The sequence below is a fragment of the Gavia stellata genome, chromosome 18 (assembly GCF_030936135.1).
Source record: "Gavia stellata isolate bGavSte3 chromosome 18, bGavSte3.hap2, whole genome shotgun sequence".
Classification (NCBI taxonomy): Eukaryota; Metazoa; Chordata; class Aves; order Gaviiformes; family Gaviidae; genus Gavia; species Gavia stellata.
Genome location: NC_082611.1, coordinates 9,151,551 through 9,169,669, shown reverse-complemented (window position 1 = coordinate 9,169,669; position 18,119 = coordinate 9,151,551). Strand labels below are relative to the sequence as shown.

The window sequence follows — 18,119 nt, the reverse complement described above, 5'->3', positions numbered from 1 at the left end:
CCTAATATTTGCCTTTAATGCTGCAATCAGTGCGTGCTGAGAGACGTTTTCCAGTGCTAGCAACTGCCCTTTGAAAAGTGAGATGAAAATTTTACTAGTTAAAAGTGTGATATCATTCTTCAACAAAATGTTTAAGGAGACATTTAAGCAGGTGCTGTACCCATTTTTGATTGTCCATACAGTTAAGTCCCTCATCCTTAATTACTTCTCTAGACAGGCATTGCCTGCTGAGTTGCTGCCAAAAAGCCATAATAGCAATACTTACAAAAAGTTTGTGTACTCCATAAACTAACTTTCTGCAAATAAATGTACTGAAAGTAGTTTTTACTTACAAACTTATTTCTTAAAAAGTCACACATTTTACCAAAGGAAAAAGCAATACTGCTGTTAAGTTTTCATTACAAATGGTGATATATTCAGGGAAGGTAGAGAACAGGGTACAGAATAACATAACAGAGGAGTTGTCAGCTGTTAAGGATTTCAAGAAAAGATTGAATTCCTGTAAAAAATTGATTTTTCAAATCAGTATTTATAGAGGAGATTAATTTCTAAATTTCCAGCAGATTGGTTTCACACCCTACTGCTGACGTGAGGGAAGGGACTGTACTTGCCATATTTAGCACCTACAGAAATAAAATACTCTTGAGCATCCGCTATCCATTAAAATGCATAATACAAGTAATACAATATAAATGACATTATCTCTATGTCTCCACCAAGAAATATAATAGGGTAATAAACTAAATCCTCCATCTCTCAGCCTGTGGTCACAAGAGCCAGGAAAAGTTAAGACTGTCACACGAGTGCTTGAGACTCCTAAAACAAACTGTATTCTGTTAAAAATTACTTTTTTGTCTCTGTTTTAAGATCTAATCTCTAAACGTAACTTCTGACAGTAGGGTAGCAATAACTTAACTGCTTGAGACAGTCTCCCACAGTCTGGAATCACTTAATGAAAATTCCCACCACTTTACCCCTCTTTAAAATACGGAAACTTGGTCGGCTTCAGTAAAGCTTTGGATCAGGCTCTAAATGACAGCACAGAATGTCAATAAAAGAATTAGGATTGAAAGTATAGCAATGTGAACATTTGATTTGTCAGTTTGGCTGCTAAACTGAAAAACAGAGAAGGAAGCAGGAATGGTTTGAATTTTTTTTTCCCCTCCCAATGAAAAATGCAGGATTCTTTTGTTGTTGAGTAGAGTTTTACATTTCATTTGGATGAAATACTTAATTTTCATGGTCATGGAAGAAAAGCAAAGGAAGACCCACTCTGGAACACACTTTCATGTGTTGATAATTCTGAGAGCTTGGACGTCTGACCTGCTACTGTTTCTCTGGCTCAGGAATTTATGCAAAGTGGAACATAATCAGTAGAAGGGATTGAAACCTTTCCTATGGTGTTCTTGGTCACTTTTCAAGAACTGTGTGTTTCAATCTCCTTCACCCAGAAGGGGGAACTGAATCCTAGTTTCCTACTTCCAGAATGAGTGCTTAACTCCCGGGCCAATAAATGTAAACAGACGATGTAATGAAGTAAGGCTACTTTATATTATTTTCTAGCCAAAATTATTCAGCAAATTCCATTAAAATTCATGAGCAGTTGTAGGTCAGAAAATGATCAGCAGTGAAACAACAAACAAAAAGTGCTAATAACAAATCCAGCTAACTTTAATTAGAAGCCAGAATCCTGATGTTAAGCTGCTTCTTATTGCATGAAGTTATTTTGCTGGACATGAGAAATTTAAAACCATGAAAGCTGTGACTAATTCAAAGCCTACAAAATATTTAAGAGGAATGCCAAGATTCACACTTTTAGATGAAACTCGGGTTTTTTACTATACCTGATATCAGTCTATATAGTCTCCAAGGAAGGGGAATTTTCTTTTTGTTCTGTGCTGCAGAAAGGTTAGACACTCGGCAGAATTTACATCATAGCTCCCCTAACACTGTCCTGATTTTCTCCAAGGTCACCCTTAAATTCTGCATTTTCTGCAGGCAGCAGCATAGGATATCATCCAATCCTCTTCTGCTGAAGAAACTCCTTTTCCTCTTGTCATCTGCCTACGATTGCATTCCAAATACTCAACCTCAAGAGCAGAAATGCCTCAATTAGAAAATTTGGGGCACTGGGGGCTCTGTGAAGAAGATAAACTATCTGGTAGCACAAGGACTTAAAAAGTTTGAGATACTGAAATACAGGACTGGAAGAGTAGTGCTGGGGCAGCAGTGAGGAGATGTAAATGAACAGAGGAAGAAATGACTGACAGAGATGGAAAGTCACTCTTAGTTTCATCCCCAATCGCTGGCAAAGACTGTGTACGTTCCATTGAGTCCAGAGTAAGAGCTTTTTCTATGGAGCCAAAACCCCTGGGCAGGTGTGTCCTAGGTGAGCTCCTTGGCAATGCCCTGCTGCTCCGTGATGGCGTGTGGAGGAATAGTCTTCCAGCAGGCAAGGAGGTGACCTCAACCTCCAGTAACTGTTCAGAACGCTGTGGCAGGCAGGTTCTGAGCTTCCCAGCCAAGGGACCAGCCCATCCTCTCCTGGCCCGAGACCACAGGTCTGCCGGCTGGCCACACCAGTAACACGGGCATAGGGAAGTCTGGCCTCGGGCAAAGGATGTGTCTGCATCTAATGCATTGTTTCAGTCCAAGAGGAGTAATTCGATTTAGGCTGCCGTCCGTCAATACCACAGCTCTTTCTGAGGCCCCAAAGCTTTCTGGAGAACCTATAGCTGGCGGTGTCCTCCCATATGACATCCTTAGGCATGTACTTGTCTCCTAATAAACCTGAGAAAGATTAAATAACTGACCACACAGCCTGCAGGGTATGAAGTCGGGATTCTGTCACTATTTCTGACTTCATATTTGCCTGCATATCAAAAGCCAATGAAAACAGTATCTTCCCTTTGTGTACCCTCTCCACCCCTCCTTCCTTTATTCCTTTTGCCTTCAAGCTGTTATTTGGAGACAAACTCATTTTGAGGCAGACTTTTACATAATGCTTGCATTAAAAGCTATTTAAATACCACTTAAAGCCAGTTTATAGGATAGCTGCACATGATTCTTGGAAATAACTTCTTTTCAAGGCTGCTGGCTTCCCATTGTTAGTGCAATATAATTTTTAAATCTTTTAAATAAAAAATCAATTGTCCCATTTCTCCCACGCACCAATTGTTCCCTGTTTAAAGGGAACAATTTCAGCTGTTTTTCATCAAAAGTCTTACTATTTTCTCCACCCTTAAGAAAATCCATCAAGAACAGGCGATTTCAATAGAACCTAAGTACAGCTCTTGTCCTCCAAATAATAAGTCCTACTGATTGCTGTTGAACACTTTAAGATTACTTTACTAATATCTTAATTTTGTTTGTATAGTCACCCATCTACATAAAAGACTTACATAAAAATAAACAGCACAGACAATTGCCCGCTTGGCTTCCCGATACGTTCTGTATAGAGCAGTTATGCTGCTCAGGAAAAAACAGGTTGGTGTTTGCTGTTAGAAGGAAAAAAATATGTAAGCAGTTAGATGTTTTTCAAGTACCTGTAGATTTGGGGGCTGCTAGACTAATTTAGTTCTGCATTCCCATGGCAGAGTGACAGTATCGAAAGCACAGACTTATTGAGGCCAAAACTGGGCTGATTTCCCACATTCGGTGCATTGTTCATTTATTGGCTAGAGAGATTCCCCCACGCTTCAATATAGCTTAATGCATGGAAAAGCAGGTCATCAAAAATCACTGTCTTTGGGTGAGTTTTCTAGTCAAGATTAATTAGATTTTATTCCAAACCCACAGCAACGCAATGTAGGGCTTTTGCGGCGCTCCACAGCGGTGTGAGGTCTGGAGGAACCTCCTTGAACCAGTTCTTCCACTTCCCCTGCTTTTACCGCTGCTACAGAAGCGACTCTGAAATTTAATCTAATGCCCAACATTTCAAAGGGATAGAGGGTGACAGTGACCAGTGAAACACGAGGTGTTTTTCTGTGGTGAAGGCAGATCTACGACCGTTCCTCAGCCCTCCTCACACGGTGCTGACCGAGCTGCTCGTTCTCGGCCCTCTGTGCCCGTTTCCCCCGGGGGACGGCGGGCCCTGCCAGAGGGCGGTGAGGCGGGGGCAGCTCCGGCGGGCCCTGCCAGAGGGCGGTGAGGCGGGGGCAGCTCCGGCGGGCCCTGCCAGAGGGCGGTGAGGCGGGGGCAGCTCCGGCGGGCCCTGCCAGAGGGCGGTGAGGCGGGGGCAGCTCCGGCTGGGGCAGGGAGAAGGCAGGGGTCCCGCCTGCCTCGCCTGAAAAACGCCTGTGGTGATGTGAGTGCGTGAGGGCAGCGAAGTACCGGGCTGCGGGGCAGGCGTCGGGGCCCACCCCGGGCGAAACTGGGAGGGGACGAGGAGTTGCCGAGGCCCCGCGGTACCGGCCGCCCCTCACAGAAGACCCGCCCTGAGGCGACGGCCGCCCCTCCCCGCCGCCTGCAGCCCCGCGCGCACGGGCCGGCGGCAGCGCCCCCTACAGGTCCCGCGGCGGCGGCATGCCCCGCCCCCTCCCCTGGGCCCCACCCACCGGCGGCGCTCCGCCCCGCCCCTCGCTGCGCTTCACGCGCAGACAACCCATCTCCGCGCCCAGCCACCTGCCCGCCCCTTTAGGGCCAGCCCCGCCTTGCGCCCCGCCCACTAGCGGCAAGCCCCGCCTCGCCGCGCGCCGCTCCCTGGAGAAAGCCCGCCGCGGCCTCGAGGGTTCCCCCGCCCCATTGCGGCGGCAGCCCCGCCCCCCGAGGGAAGCCCCGCCCCACTCGGGGGAGAGCGCCAGGGAGAGTGGGTTTCCCTTCCGGAGTAACCGCCGCCCCCCCGCCCGCCGGGTTCGCTTCCGGCTTCGTCCGGGGGGGCCCGTTCCTGGCGCCGCTGCCGAGGGGAGCGCGGGGCCCATGGAGCCGCGGCTGTGAGGCGCCCCCGGCCCGGGCCCGCTGCGGGAGCCGGGCGGAGGCCGGAGCCGGGAGCCGCCGGAGCCGGAGGAGATGGACAAACTGACCATCATCTCAGGATGCCTCTTCCTGGCCGCCGACATCTTCGCCATCGCCAGCCTGGCGAACCCGGACTGGATCAACACCGGCGAGTCCGCGGGTGAGGGGCGCCGGCGGCGGGGACCCACCGGGGGGGCGGCAGGTGGCCGGGCGGGGGCTCCGCCAGCGCTCAGGGGGCCCGGGGGCGGGCGGGGTGCGCGGCCCGGGGCGGCAGCGGGGGCCGGGGAGGCTGCCCCTGAGGGGCCGCTCCTCAGGCGGGGGCCGCGGGGCCTGGCGCTGTCGCGGTGGGGCCGGCATGAGGTGCCGGCGGGAGGAAAGCCCCGCGGGGCTGGTTGGCCGCCGGCCGGGAGGGGCGGCTGGGCCGGGCCCCCGGGGGGCTGCGGGTTGCTCTCGGGGCTGCCCTCAGGGTCGGCTCCCCACCCCCGGCGGGGCGCCCCGTCGGAGCTGGCGGGACCCTTCTCCCCGGGCAAAGCCGCGGGTGACCCGCGGTGCGTTCCGGCTGCTGTCCCCGGGCGCGCGAGGGGACGCGCTCTGCTCCGTCTCCCAAGGGGTCCTGCAAAAGCTCCTAAACCCGCTCTGCAGTCTGAGAAGCTGGAGGGCCAGGGCGGCATCCCCGCCTGTGCCGCTGAGGTTCAGTCACCTTGGACAGGGAATTTAGATCAGTCTATTTGCATAGTTTGTGGCAGGTTTTGAATCTTTCGCACGATACTGATGTTTCCTTTATTGCAGGGAAGATCTTGCTTTCCTTCATCATTTTTTTTCCCCAGAATATTTCCTGCGTGCTGATTTTTATCAGCTTTTAAGCCTAGATCCCATGTGTTTTTTATTGTAGAATGTGTCATTGTTTTTGTTAAAAGACAAGAATTTGTGCATGTCTTTTTACTAATGACGTAATTGTTTGTATGAACAATTTATTTCAGCCTGTTGACAAGGACCCGCATGTTCTGATCAGTGGAGCAGGGAGAGATAGGAGGAGGAGGGCTACTCTTTGATCTCATGTCCCAGAGAAACCCAAATCTCCGTGTCAGGAAAGGAAGCCATCCTTACTGCAAACAGATGAAAGTAACTTAACCACCTTTTCCTAAACTTACAATTGCTAAGGAAACCGCAGGTATAGAATAGAGAAAAGGAGTCTTGGGGTAAAGACTTCTGTCATAAATTTTTGCAGAGGATTTAAATGTTTTCTTCATCTGTCTTGCGTCTTGATGGTTGGACTTGATGATCTTACAGGTCTTTTCCAACCTTAGTGATTCTGTGATTCTATGCCTAATATTCAGTGCATGTAAGAGGACTGAACTGGTTCAAATGCAGTCATATTTCCTTTATTCTGATGAAGCAGAGTATTAAAAATGTTGGCTATTAGGGTTTGGTGACTGGACATTCCCTCTGACCAGGCTATCCTTATGGTTTGTTTGAATTGCTTCCAGTTACCTGGTCTAGAACCCAGGCTTTCTTACATGGTCCAGAAGAGAGGAACAAGTCACTTCCCTTCCCAAAGTGCAGCATTCAGGAACTCCCTAGATGACTTCACCATTCCTCCTATAGCTAATTGTGATGATCTTCCTGCCTGTGGCTACATAAAATAGTTGGTTCTTTCCTCTTGCAATTCTACCTAGCAGCAGTGCTGCAGTAATGAGCCCTTCTTCAGGGGCTTACAGTCAAATAAAATAATCTTCATTTTAAATATTTAAGTATGTCTTTCTTAAGTCCTGCCTCATGTTAACAGATCAATGTGTAATATGTGTAACAGATGCAATGTGTAATATGTTGGATTCTCCCTGCCTGTATAGAAATGAGATAGCAAAAACTACTCTGAAGAAATTGCTGATGGAAAGAAAGGTCTTTTGGGAACTAAGCACAGTCCACTACATTCTTCATTAAATAAAAATGTTGAATATCTCTTTATAATACAAAAATTATTTCCTGAAATATTATACCTAGAAATCATTAATTCTTAGTTGATGATTACTTAATCATCTGCAATTTCTGTTCTGTACTTCTTTTAGAGGTGCGAATAACAGTTTTACTTTTAATTAGGCTGGCAAACGTGAAGTCTGTATGGACTTTTCTGAAGGACTTCACTAGTCAAGTAGTGTTTTGATAGACCTAAGCCTTTTTTTGCTATATTTTGAAGCCAAATAAATTGTTGACTTGATAAAACCATGAAGGAGAACTAGCTGCAATCCTTCCTTAATGACTATTTTGTAGATTTTTATTGATATGGGATTCGATGCACTCTATTATAAGACTTCCAGTTAAAAACAATATAAATGTATTTTTCTAGTACTTAGACCTTCTAAAATGAGCCTTTTGCCCAAACTGTAAAGAAAAGAAGTGTGAGGATGCCCATTGAATCAAGGACTTCCTGTAGCAAATACCGTAGTATTGAATTATGAGATAAATGCTTTTATGAGTGCCATTCATTACCCAGAGACTGCTGTGGAGAAGTATGGCATAAGAGGACACAGCCCTGATAGTAAACCCCGTCCCAGCTGCTAGCGAGATTCAGGCACTCTCAGCAGACTACCATGCTTGGACCACATTCAAGCCATCCAACATCCGTATGTGCCACTAAGAAGTAGGGTTTTTTGAACCATCCTGCTCTCAGCTGGTGAAAGAAACTGTTTGGTGAAAGAAAATATTTCTTTGCTTTACCTCTGTGTTCTTAAGTTCATCTCCTGTGGGAATTATTCTAGATTCTGCTTCTACAAGTCAGCCTAGTACTAAGGAGAAAGGGTAGAAATACTGTTTCTCTGCTTGGCTGCAGTATCCGGGGTTCTGAAAGGCAGTGTGGAACAGCCTGGTCTTAATACTGCAGCTGTTTGAGAATTGCATAGAGCAGAGGTCTTTGCAAACCTGGGAAGGCAGCACTGCATTGGCTCATTCAGAGCTGTTTACAGCCATTAAGGTTGGGAACCTGGGCTTGCATTTCAGGGGGAAAAAAAAAAAAAATCTGTTCTGATTTGAATGCTAAACAATAAGTACATCTTAGTCTGGAGATAATGATGATTTTCTGCTAAATTGGATAGCAAAATAAATCAGTGGCTTTAATGCTTTTCTGATAAATCTAGATTGTTTTCAATATTTTTTTTAAAGGAGCTTATATTCTGGGAAATCGATATATGGGAAGGGCTGATTAGTCTCCTAAATCTTACTCTTAAAGGTAATGTTAACAGTCATTTGAAAAATGTTGGCTATAAAAATTTCTCTCCAGCATTGTAATTATGAGCAAAGGATTGCAACTGAGGTCGTTGAAGGTTTCAGATGCTTATCTGTCTTTAGGCCAGAGGAACTACACCTTTGGACGTGGGCCCAAGTCTCCATTGGGTGCTTTTTCTTTATGTAGTTTTGTAAGAGTTGTTCATTAACTTGGTTTCAGGTATTTCATACATCTTTAAGATTATAAAGGAAAGATTAAAATTAAATGGATTTTTCTTTCAGAGAGTTCTCAGTGGGGTTTAGTTATTCGTGGTGTGCAAGTACAGAACACTGATAACTCCAATCTGGAAACCAGTGCCTTCTCAATATTCTTGCACTGACATCCTTTTCTTATCAAACTGATATTCCATGCAAGAAATAAGGACGGAGTTGGCTTTAATTTGAGCCAATGCCTAAGCTCCCACTGATTTCAGTAGTAATGAGTTTTGTTACTGTATCTCTATGCTTCTTTTGCAATGAACTTTAAAAGCTAGTAGTTTTGTCCCCATATGTTCCTTTTTTGTGTGGGAGGGTCTTTAATGATTTTGGTATTTTGTCTTCAGTAGGGAAGGAGGGGAGATAAAGTTGCTCTAGCTTCAGCTCTCAATCCTTTTGTGGGGAAAAGGGTATGAATAATATGCACAGTTGAAATTAGACATGTTAAAAGCTGCACGTGGGGGGTGTGGCAATTTGAAATGCTTTTAGGATAGGTTAAATAATTCAAGAGGAGAATTTAATCAAATAAAATCCCCCTTCAGAAAGCTAAGCTATCAGTTTGTTTATATGACTTAGTCATCCCTTCCTATGTAGCATGATTGTTCATTTGATTCCAATTTACGGAACAACATGTACCTTTTTTTATAGCAGTCATTAAGTTAATATGGATGTCAGAATTTACAGCTGCTAAACTCTGATGGGTAACTTCTAAAGCAAGTATTTATCACATCCTCTTATGTTGATACATACATCACAATGGGACACACGGTATAATGTTACGGCCAGGCCACTCAGTGTATGCGCAACGGTGCTGACTTGGGTGATACCAGTGTTCAGCAGAGCTTCCAGTTTCATCTTGCATCTGTGACATAAGCATCAAGGTCACTTATGTTAGGAATTATACTTTTCATTTAAACTGCCTTCTGTACCATGCTGTGCAGTAATGGTATGATAGTAAATTGTGAATCTACAACATGCTACTTATTTTGAATTGTCTGGTTTGTTTACAAATGCTGCCTTTCCCTGTATCTTCCAGAGTGTTATCTGTAGTTCTTGGGTTTGCATACTCAGTTGCTTTTTTATTTGTGAAGTATGATTCCAGATTCAGTGGCATCTATGGTCTTATAGAAGAGCAAGCTATACCCAGCAGGCTGTTCCTCGTGAGGCAGTTAACTCCCTGCTCCTGTGAAATAAGTTGTCTAGTACTAAGTGGCAAATTACTGCTGTTCACTGTTATTCCTCTGCATGTGATAGCTCTTCCTGAGGAATTTTGCTCCACAGTTCCAACAGGAGTTGTAGCTTTGTTGGGATCAGCTTAATGAGTTATCACAGGTGATACGACCAAGCAGTGATTCCCAACTCCTGCTGAGCTTGAGACCGTATTGCTACTGAAATACTTTTCTCTACTTTGAGCACTGACTATACATGGAATAAACCCAAGACCACATGACGGTACTCGAATGAAGCAGTATTCCTAAATAGAATACATAGAATAGAATAAAGCATCAACAACTTAAGAGGGCATAAACTTGAGTTCCAGCTAGCACTATTGTTCTAAATGTAGTTGTCTGCTGAAAAAGTAGTGGTATGTAAAAATCGATATGGCATATTACCACTTACATCTGCCCTTTAGGGCCTGTGCTGAGAAACTGTTGAAGTACAGTGCTCCTCTGTGGAGGAATTATGGTATAGAGCAATCACTGTGCTGTCCCCTGAAGTCGATACTGCTTTGTTTTGTTTCTTTGATGTATAAATAGTTGGCTTTTCAAAAACTGTCTGTAAAAGGGTTCTGGTGATCATTTGTTAAGCACCTTGCAATATACTCAAAACACAGCATGCTTCTCCCAGTTCTTCTCAGTAGAGAATGATGGGACATGATAGGAAGCAATTCTAGAAAATTACTTTTTCCTAATGTTTTTTGTACTGTATCATGTAATGACTGTGACAGGAGAAGTTATTTGCCCTTTTGTGAACCTGCTTGGATTGCATGCTGAGAATACAAAAGAAAAAAAAAGGGCGTGATGATACAGACAGGAAGAATTCTGTGCCATCGTGCCCTAGAGAGAAGTGACTGCTGAAAAGCAATCTCCAAAGCCATCTGAACGTCAGAGTGTTAAAATTAGGTTCTGGAACATAATTGCTAGGAAAACACTTCCATTTTGGTAGATGCCCGCAGGTGCGTGAGCAAGGAGGGGAAGGTGGTGCTTTGTGATATGTTGCTGATCTGGACAATGAGGGGATTAGGACCTGCTGTAAGATGCAGGCATGCTAACAGTACTTGCGTTGTAAAGATGTTGCCAATGCCTTAAAAACAACAATACAAAACCCAAATAAGAACTAGTAAGGACTGGTGAAGAATCTAAACCCCATATAGTCTGAATACTCTAACAAGAGCAGTCTGTTAATAGGTGTGCCTGGACTGGGAGTGTCAGTGCCATCTTTAAAATTAACATTTCCCTTCCACTTCGTGACTGTAGATGTCTTTCAAGTGGATGTAAAAATCTGACAAAGCAGAGTGTTTGAATTGTGCTTAGATTCTGTAACTGACCAGGCCTTAAGGCACAAGAAAAATTAATAGTAAGGCATTGTTGTAATGAATTAATTTTGTGCTTGCTCAACCACTCAACATTTAAACATATGGAACTATTTTATGTGTAGGAAGAATCTCATGAAAGAGAGCTGTGTCAGCCTGGTTATTTGAGCCTGCCAGAGCAGAGATCAGAGAGCTGATTGTTTTTGTCCATAGAGGAACTGATGTTTTACATCTACTTTTTAACAAGTACAAATTAATACTGCTTCTGTTAGGTGAAAGTTTTGTTTTCTCTTCAGTGTGTGAAGGTACAAAACTATTAGTTTGCCTCCCACCAAATCCTGTTGAATTCCTCATTCTCTAATTAGCGTTAAAGAATTAGGTAAGAAATTATAGAGTACAGATCTGGGAGCCAGTAACTTGTATTTACCTTTCAAATCTAGCATATGGCACAACTGACTTTGGATGTTGGAAAGTTATTGTGGTAGTACCTCAATTTCTTTTTCTGTAAAACAGAGGTGATATCTTCATCACAGAAACTTCTGTTAGCACTAGCAGCAAAGCTTTAATTTGATTTTTTTTTTCTTTTGTTTCCTATCACAGTTTTACTTTATTAAACAGAGGAAAAAATCTAGGAATAACAGGTATTTCATTTGTCTTTTCTGATAGTAGGTGTCTTTGCTAAGGTACTTGAGTTTCAAGTATTTGGAATAACTTTTTTCTTTAAAGTATTTACTTCAGAGCAGTATGTACAGTTACTATAGAACTAAATTATATTCAATATGTGCAGATACAGATTTGTTTTCTGTCTATACAATGCTTTACTCAAGAAGTATGTAGTTGTAACTCTGCTTTATAGTCAGTACAAATTGTGGGAAAGGTGCCTTGTTGAGACATCAGCTTTGTGGCTTCAGGAACTATCTGTGTTTCACCAATAGTGATGATTTTTTAAATCAACTTAGAGCTGATTTTAGGTGTGTGTATTACATCTGTTGCCACAATATGACACTGAGATTAACCCAAGAGTGACTTAAATATGTGAATCTTAAAAGTAAGGATTCAATAGTATGTACTGCAAAACAGATTTAAAACTGTCTGAAATAAAAAAAAAAGGAATCCTGTTAATGACCAGGGCTTATTAAAAACATTTGTATTGGTTAGTTTCCAGCCAGTGCTTACATGTGAGCAGCATTATGTAAACTCCATTTGTACTTTTGCCAAAGCAAAGAAGATCAGTAGGTCAAACTTCTAAGCTTGACCTACTTTTTTATAGGTACCTCACAGCAGTTCAACTTTTTCCCACTTATTTTCTAGTCTGGAAACAAAGTAGAGGGAATTAACTTTTCTTGTTTGCTGCAGTACAGCTGCAGTATGAAGGATTTTCCTCTTACACAGGAGTTCTCCACCTAGTTCTTGAATCCTTTCCAAGCAGTGGTTGATAACTGTGTATTTCAGAATAAGATAACTAGAGTGACTCATGGATGAGGAGGAATATTGACCTCTGAAGAAGTTAAATGCTGCTATCTATTTTAAAATCAAATACAAAATGACATTTGTAGTATGGTGGAACAAATACAATATGGAGGCTGGTTTTATTTCTTGTATGAGGTAATTTGGGAAAATTATAAATTTATAGTTTATAAAATTTTAAATTTAAAAATCAATTTCTTATTACATAATTATAAGTTGTTATTGTAATTCACAGCACCAACAAATTTAGTAAGGGACAGAGTCTTTATTGAGGGCTATATGCAGGAAAAAAGTTCTATGGTAATTTTGCAGCAATCCCCGTATGTGTGCTCCAGCTGCTTTGCTCAATCTCACTTTTCTTCCCCAAGCCTCTGACTGATGGAGATATACACAGATCTGAAAAACTGGAGATATGGCCAAGAAGAGGATCTGTGCAGGGTACGTGTCTATTTTAAGGAGAGGGGAAACTAGATGCAAGAGCATTTGGCTGGCAAAGCACTTATATTGGCCTAATTCTGTAGGAATCTATATGGAATTAACAGTCATAGGTTATATCCTTTCTCAGGTGAAGCTCTTGGTTTCTTCCTATTATATCATATTTGATTTCCTATTTGATGCGTTATCTTGTATATGTTTTTTAAATTTTGTAAATAGAGTTGATTACAAGAGTTTGGTCTCTCCTGCATACCCGAGGAAACGTAGTCTGATTGTGATGGTTTGCCTGCAGGATGAGCTGATCGAGTATGAAACACTAGCTGCTAAGAGTTAGAGGTTCAAAATTCCACAGAGTATGTAGAGTCTAGTTCCTCTCTTTGAGCAAAACATACTCAGTCTATTATGTCTGGGTGCTTGTGATGAACTAAAATGCTCCCTTGTGAAGGCGTCAAAAGCCTCCCAGGGATTTGCTGCAGTATCGGAAGCCAGCATTTCCTATCCACACAATGTAGTGCGATAAGCAACAGTTGGCTGCTACCCAAGGGCCTCCTGGTAGCTGCAGTTCTGTGCCATAAATTACAAAGCACTTTGGGATTATTAAGGATGACAGTCTCTCTAGGTGTAATGATTAATAACCCACTTAGATGTTTAAATATTTGTCCAGTTGAAGGCAGTTCACATTAGGCCTTCAACTTGACCATGAGCGGTTCTTTGGACACTGCATTAGTAAGGCTGAGCTGTCTCTGAGCTTGTTACATCCAAGAATTTAATAATCAAATGACAGTGTTCATGGGCAGTAAAGTCAAGTAGTTTACTTTTGTAGTGCTCATCATTGAGCCAACTTCCCAGTTTATAGTGTTGCAGTTCTTACTCCTGGGTTTCCTCTTCTCTTGCTCTCCAATTGTTGCCCAGGTCGTTCTTGCCTTGTTTCCACTTCTCTTGCTCTGACTGCTTCCAGCTACTGGGAGCAATGTAATTTAGTTGTATTTTAAGGAATAGGTATGGGATCAGAATAAGAGAGAATGGGACGACTGATTGTTCAGTGTGCATCAGAACTGCTTTGCTGTGAATACTTCAAAAGAGCTGCTTTGAATCTACATTCTTTCTACACTTCTCAAATTGATGGCGTATATACTAATGTTGTTAGGATGTCTCTGTGAAACTGCTTGCTTTCTGCAATAAAATCTTCGTAAACATCTGAGATGAGATGGATCCTGACTTCCATGATAGGCGGGGCAAGTGTACAAGTAAGGAGGAATGGTTTTATCTGTAACTTCATTAGTATGAGCTTAATGCATCAAATATACACAACCTTAAATTGTAATGTCTTTATACCAATGCGAAGTGAAGAAAACCGATGAGGTTGTCATGGACCTCAAGTTTCCTGAAGGTTGACTTTTGTGTAGAAGGTGACTTGTTTGACTTGAAAATTTGCTTTAATGTTCAGTGTTCTCTGTACAAAATAGAGCTATTATAAATTGCAGTATTAAGACGTACCTTTTCTTAAGCATAGACAGTGACCAGTGGTATTCCCACAGTCAGTGGAAGTGTCAGCTCCAGAACTGACACAGTGGAAGATTCTCATCTCCTTTCTCATAGAGGAGAAAATGCACTGCAGCTTCTGTGCCTGTTGATGTGAGGAGCGTTGTAGGCATTGCTTGCTGTTGTGGAAGAGAAGTCACAAGGGTGAAGAAAGAACTTTTTTTTCCTTAGGTTGAATTCCATTCTGAAACTAATCATGCACCTAAACTCATGTGTTAATGATGTAGTTCTGCACTGTAGAAACTCATGTGGGAAAGAAGCATGTTTCACTTTGTGTTTTAAACCAACACTTAATTCCATTTAAAAACTGTGCAACAAGATTGTACAGGAAACCTGAAAAGATTGAACGGCCAAGAATTTCTAATGTGGTCTCATAAATTCTTTCAGTGGAATATTATTGGGTCACTCAGCAATTACAAGAAGCACCCTGAAGCTTAATACATGAAAAATGGTGAAATAAAGAGAGTAAAGGCTAGAAGTAGTAGTTGCTGTTTTACATACAGAAGTCTGTTGACTTAAGCCCGATGTAATCTGAAGTAAATGCTCTCTGTAAGTATATGTTCAGTAAGATGAAGTTGATGGTAAAGACAGAGCATTTCTTGCCTGTTTATATTGAATCTAAAATTAGAGAGAATTCTGTTTCAGAATGTCAGTGTAACAACTGCATAAACATATGTTAACAGATACGTTCTTTGGAGCACTATATAACATCTGATTGCTTTTTAAGAATAGTCTCACTTGTTCAGAAAGGACTGAGCCTGCTGTTCAGATGAAGTTGTATTTTATTTCAGTATAGTGCAAATTTAACTGTTCAGGAGTGGTCTGTCTTCTCTTATTCTAGCCAAAAAAAAGTCTCCAGACTCTAACAGTTTATTTTTGTAGATGCCAATTTGTGATAAGGGAGAAAATGTTATCACCACACAGACAGCACCTGTTAACTGCCTAAATAATGCAGGCTTAAATTATGCAGGCTTCTAAAACAAGGGCTTGCCCTAGCAAAAGGGATAAGAAAATATAACTTCAGGATAAATCCTGAATATGCTCCCTGCCTTCCTATTCTTCTTTGTTTTTAATGTTTTTCTTGTGATGGGAACAAGAAGTAAATGCCTAAATTTGAGAATCATTACTGCACAGGAAGGTTGGGTGTTCTGCAATTTGCCTGAAAAGTTAAAGCTACCTTTTATACTGGGGGGGGGCTTAAAATGTTAATCAGCCAGGAAACAATGCGCCTGCTGCCCTTGAAGACAGATTGTATGTAGTTAAGCTGTATGTCAGCCTGTCTTTCAGCACATGAAGCATTTCTTGTAGAGAATAAATGCTTTGTTGGCCCTGTACCTAATGCCTATTTAAAGTGCAGTTTAACCTGTATTGCCAGTTGTTACGAGCATGTCATACACAGATTTGGCAACAGTTAAAAAGTGCCTTTAGGAATAAAAACTAAGGTTAGGTTTTATTTTACTTAAAATACTACTCTAGTTGCAATGAAATACGTCTGGGGACATTTAGGTGCTATTCTTCAATTGACAAAGGTGCCTTACAGAATGAAGCTAGTCTAGTAGACAGAGATAGTATCTTTTATATCCCCGGTTAGTAGAGTAGGGGAAACTCGTGTGTCCGAGGAAGGGCTTGCTGTACCAGAAATGTGCTTTATCTTTCCAATTATTCTAGTTGTACTAATAAAAGGTATTACTTCTGCCTGCGAACTGCCCTTCTCATGTCCTCATTGCTATAAATACAATCCTGCCATCAGGTATGTGATTTAAAGAAATTGCCACCAAATTGTTAGTACATTTTTATTTGCTTTTTGAGTATTTTGTTCTTTATTTAGCAAGGTCTGTTGTACTTTCTGGCAACCTGGGCCTAAAATTTGCTCTCAGCAGTGGACTGAGATAAAGTTAGGCTCAGCTGTAAGAAACCATTCAAGCACATAAGGTGTATTTAGGCTGAGTGTTTGCAGAGCAGACATGTAAAATTTGCAAATATGTTTCTAACCATATAAATGCCAAAAGGGTTTTCAACATTTCTCTTTTCACTTTACACCACTGGGTGATTCATAAGGCCATGGAAGAGCCAGATCAGTGGGTGCCCTTGGAGCATGTCTGATGCAAGCTGAGATAAGCGCAAAGCACAACACTTATGGCTGACAGAGGAAGATGATCCTTATTCCTAATGAATTTCATTTGATAAAATGCACAAGCAATCTTGAGGGCTGAATTTTCTCCCTACCCTTGAATGCCCTTGTCACCAGGCCGGAGAAATTGCTTTATATTGTGAACAGGAAGGTTGACAGATGTTTTGTGCTCATGAATAAAGAGAGAAAGAATAATAGGCTACTTTACTTCTTGTGATTTGGGGGTTTTGGTATATGTGTCCTGATCTGCTTGGACATCTATTTCGTTTGCACTTCACTTGACTTGGTGAAATGGTGCTTTTAGATATGCGGGAGTTAAAAACTGAGAGCTCTGAAGTCCAGTTGTTGCCAGCCCTTGAACAGACCACTTCATAAGACATTTATGTGGAAGATGATCCACCAAACTGTGAAGATCCAGAATTCCTATGTTCTTGCTGGTTGTGTTGTGCTCGTACCACGTGGCAAACTCTGGTGCTGCCATTACTGACCCAGCCTGGCCACTTCACATCACTGGCTCCTGTAGATGATGGCCAGCCTCGAAGAGCCTGCACATCAACCATACAATTGTGAAGTGATTAGCAGACCATTTCTGAGAAGGTTGGGGTAGGGTTGTGTGGTGTATTGGATGGAGAGGTATCATTTTACAGCTCTGTCTGAAGCCAAATATAACTCTTAAAGAACACAAGCTCATCAGATGCTAAATGGCAGAACAGCTGTAGGTGTCATAGCTTCTGGCTTTCAACTGAACATATGGCATAAAAGTGGTGTAGCTAACTAGAAGAATCACTTTTAAATATTGACACTGCCTTTGATCTTTCTTTTTTTAGGCAGTGAATTTTGTCAACTTTGAGTAGCTCTATATTGGTTGGGGGAAAAATGGAAATAACTATGCATTTTTTGTATGTTTTTTAAGCTAAATAAAACATTAAGTTTTCTTCTTTTTTTTTTAAGTTTTCTTTTTTCCAGGCTCTTGCTGCTTCAGAAATCATAAAGATTCTAGTCACTGGCAACACTATGCTATTGTGAAAATGCTTATAGTGTCAGAAAATAAACAACCAGAAGCATGCAACTTCTTAGAGATCCTGTTTACCAACATTTAATTAATGCTGTCTTCTGAAGCAGGAAAAAATACCTTCAGCATGGGCAGATTATTTCTTAGCTCTGATACGTGAGAACACACAGAGCCTTTGTTATGTCCTCAGGAGAGTTCCTGCATTGTTGCCTGAAGACAGCTCTTTCAGTGTGTGGTGGTCCATCTCTTCTGGGGGGGGAAAAAAAAAAAAAGGCAGGCAAACCAAACATTAAAACCCCCACTCCAATACACAAGTAGCATGGCATTGAAACTTGTATGTTGGAATTCAGAAATAAACTTGCTTTTTGTTGGTCCAAATGTCTGCAATTTAAACATAACTTACAACTCATGTGTCATAATGGTTGTCATCTGTAGTAATAAACTCTTCTAATACGTGTAAGTCATAAGGATCTTTCCCGATAGATGGCCCCTTTTTTTTTTTCTCTTTGAGGGTGGGAGGAGGGACAGAGAAGACTGTGGTTTTTGTGGAGGGGGGGGTTGGTTTGAATTAA

At 42.1% G+C, this 18,119-nt stretch overlaps 1 protein-coding gene across 1 annotated transcript in view; it reads left to right on the top strand.

Moving 5' to 3' along the window:
* The first annotated feature begins 5,007 nt into the window (after window positions 1–5,007).
* Window positions 5,008–18,119, top strand: part of MOSMO (modulator of smoothened) — a 29,427-nt gene continuing 16,315 nt past the window's right edge. The window contains exon 1 of the mRNA XM_059826619.1: window positions 5,008–5,113. Within this exon, the coding sequence (XP_059682602.1) occupies window positions 5,008–5,113 (106 nt within the window). The remainder of the gene's footprint in view (window positions 5,114–18,119) is intronic.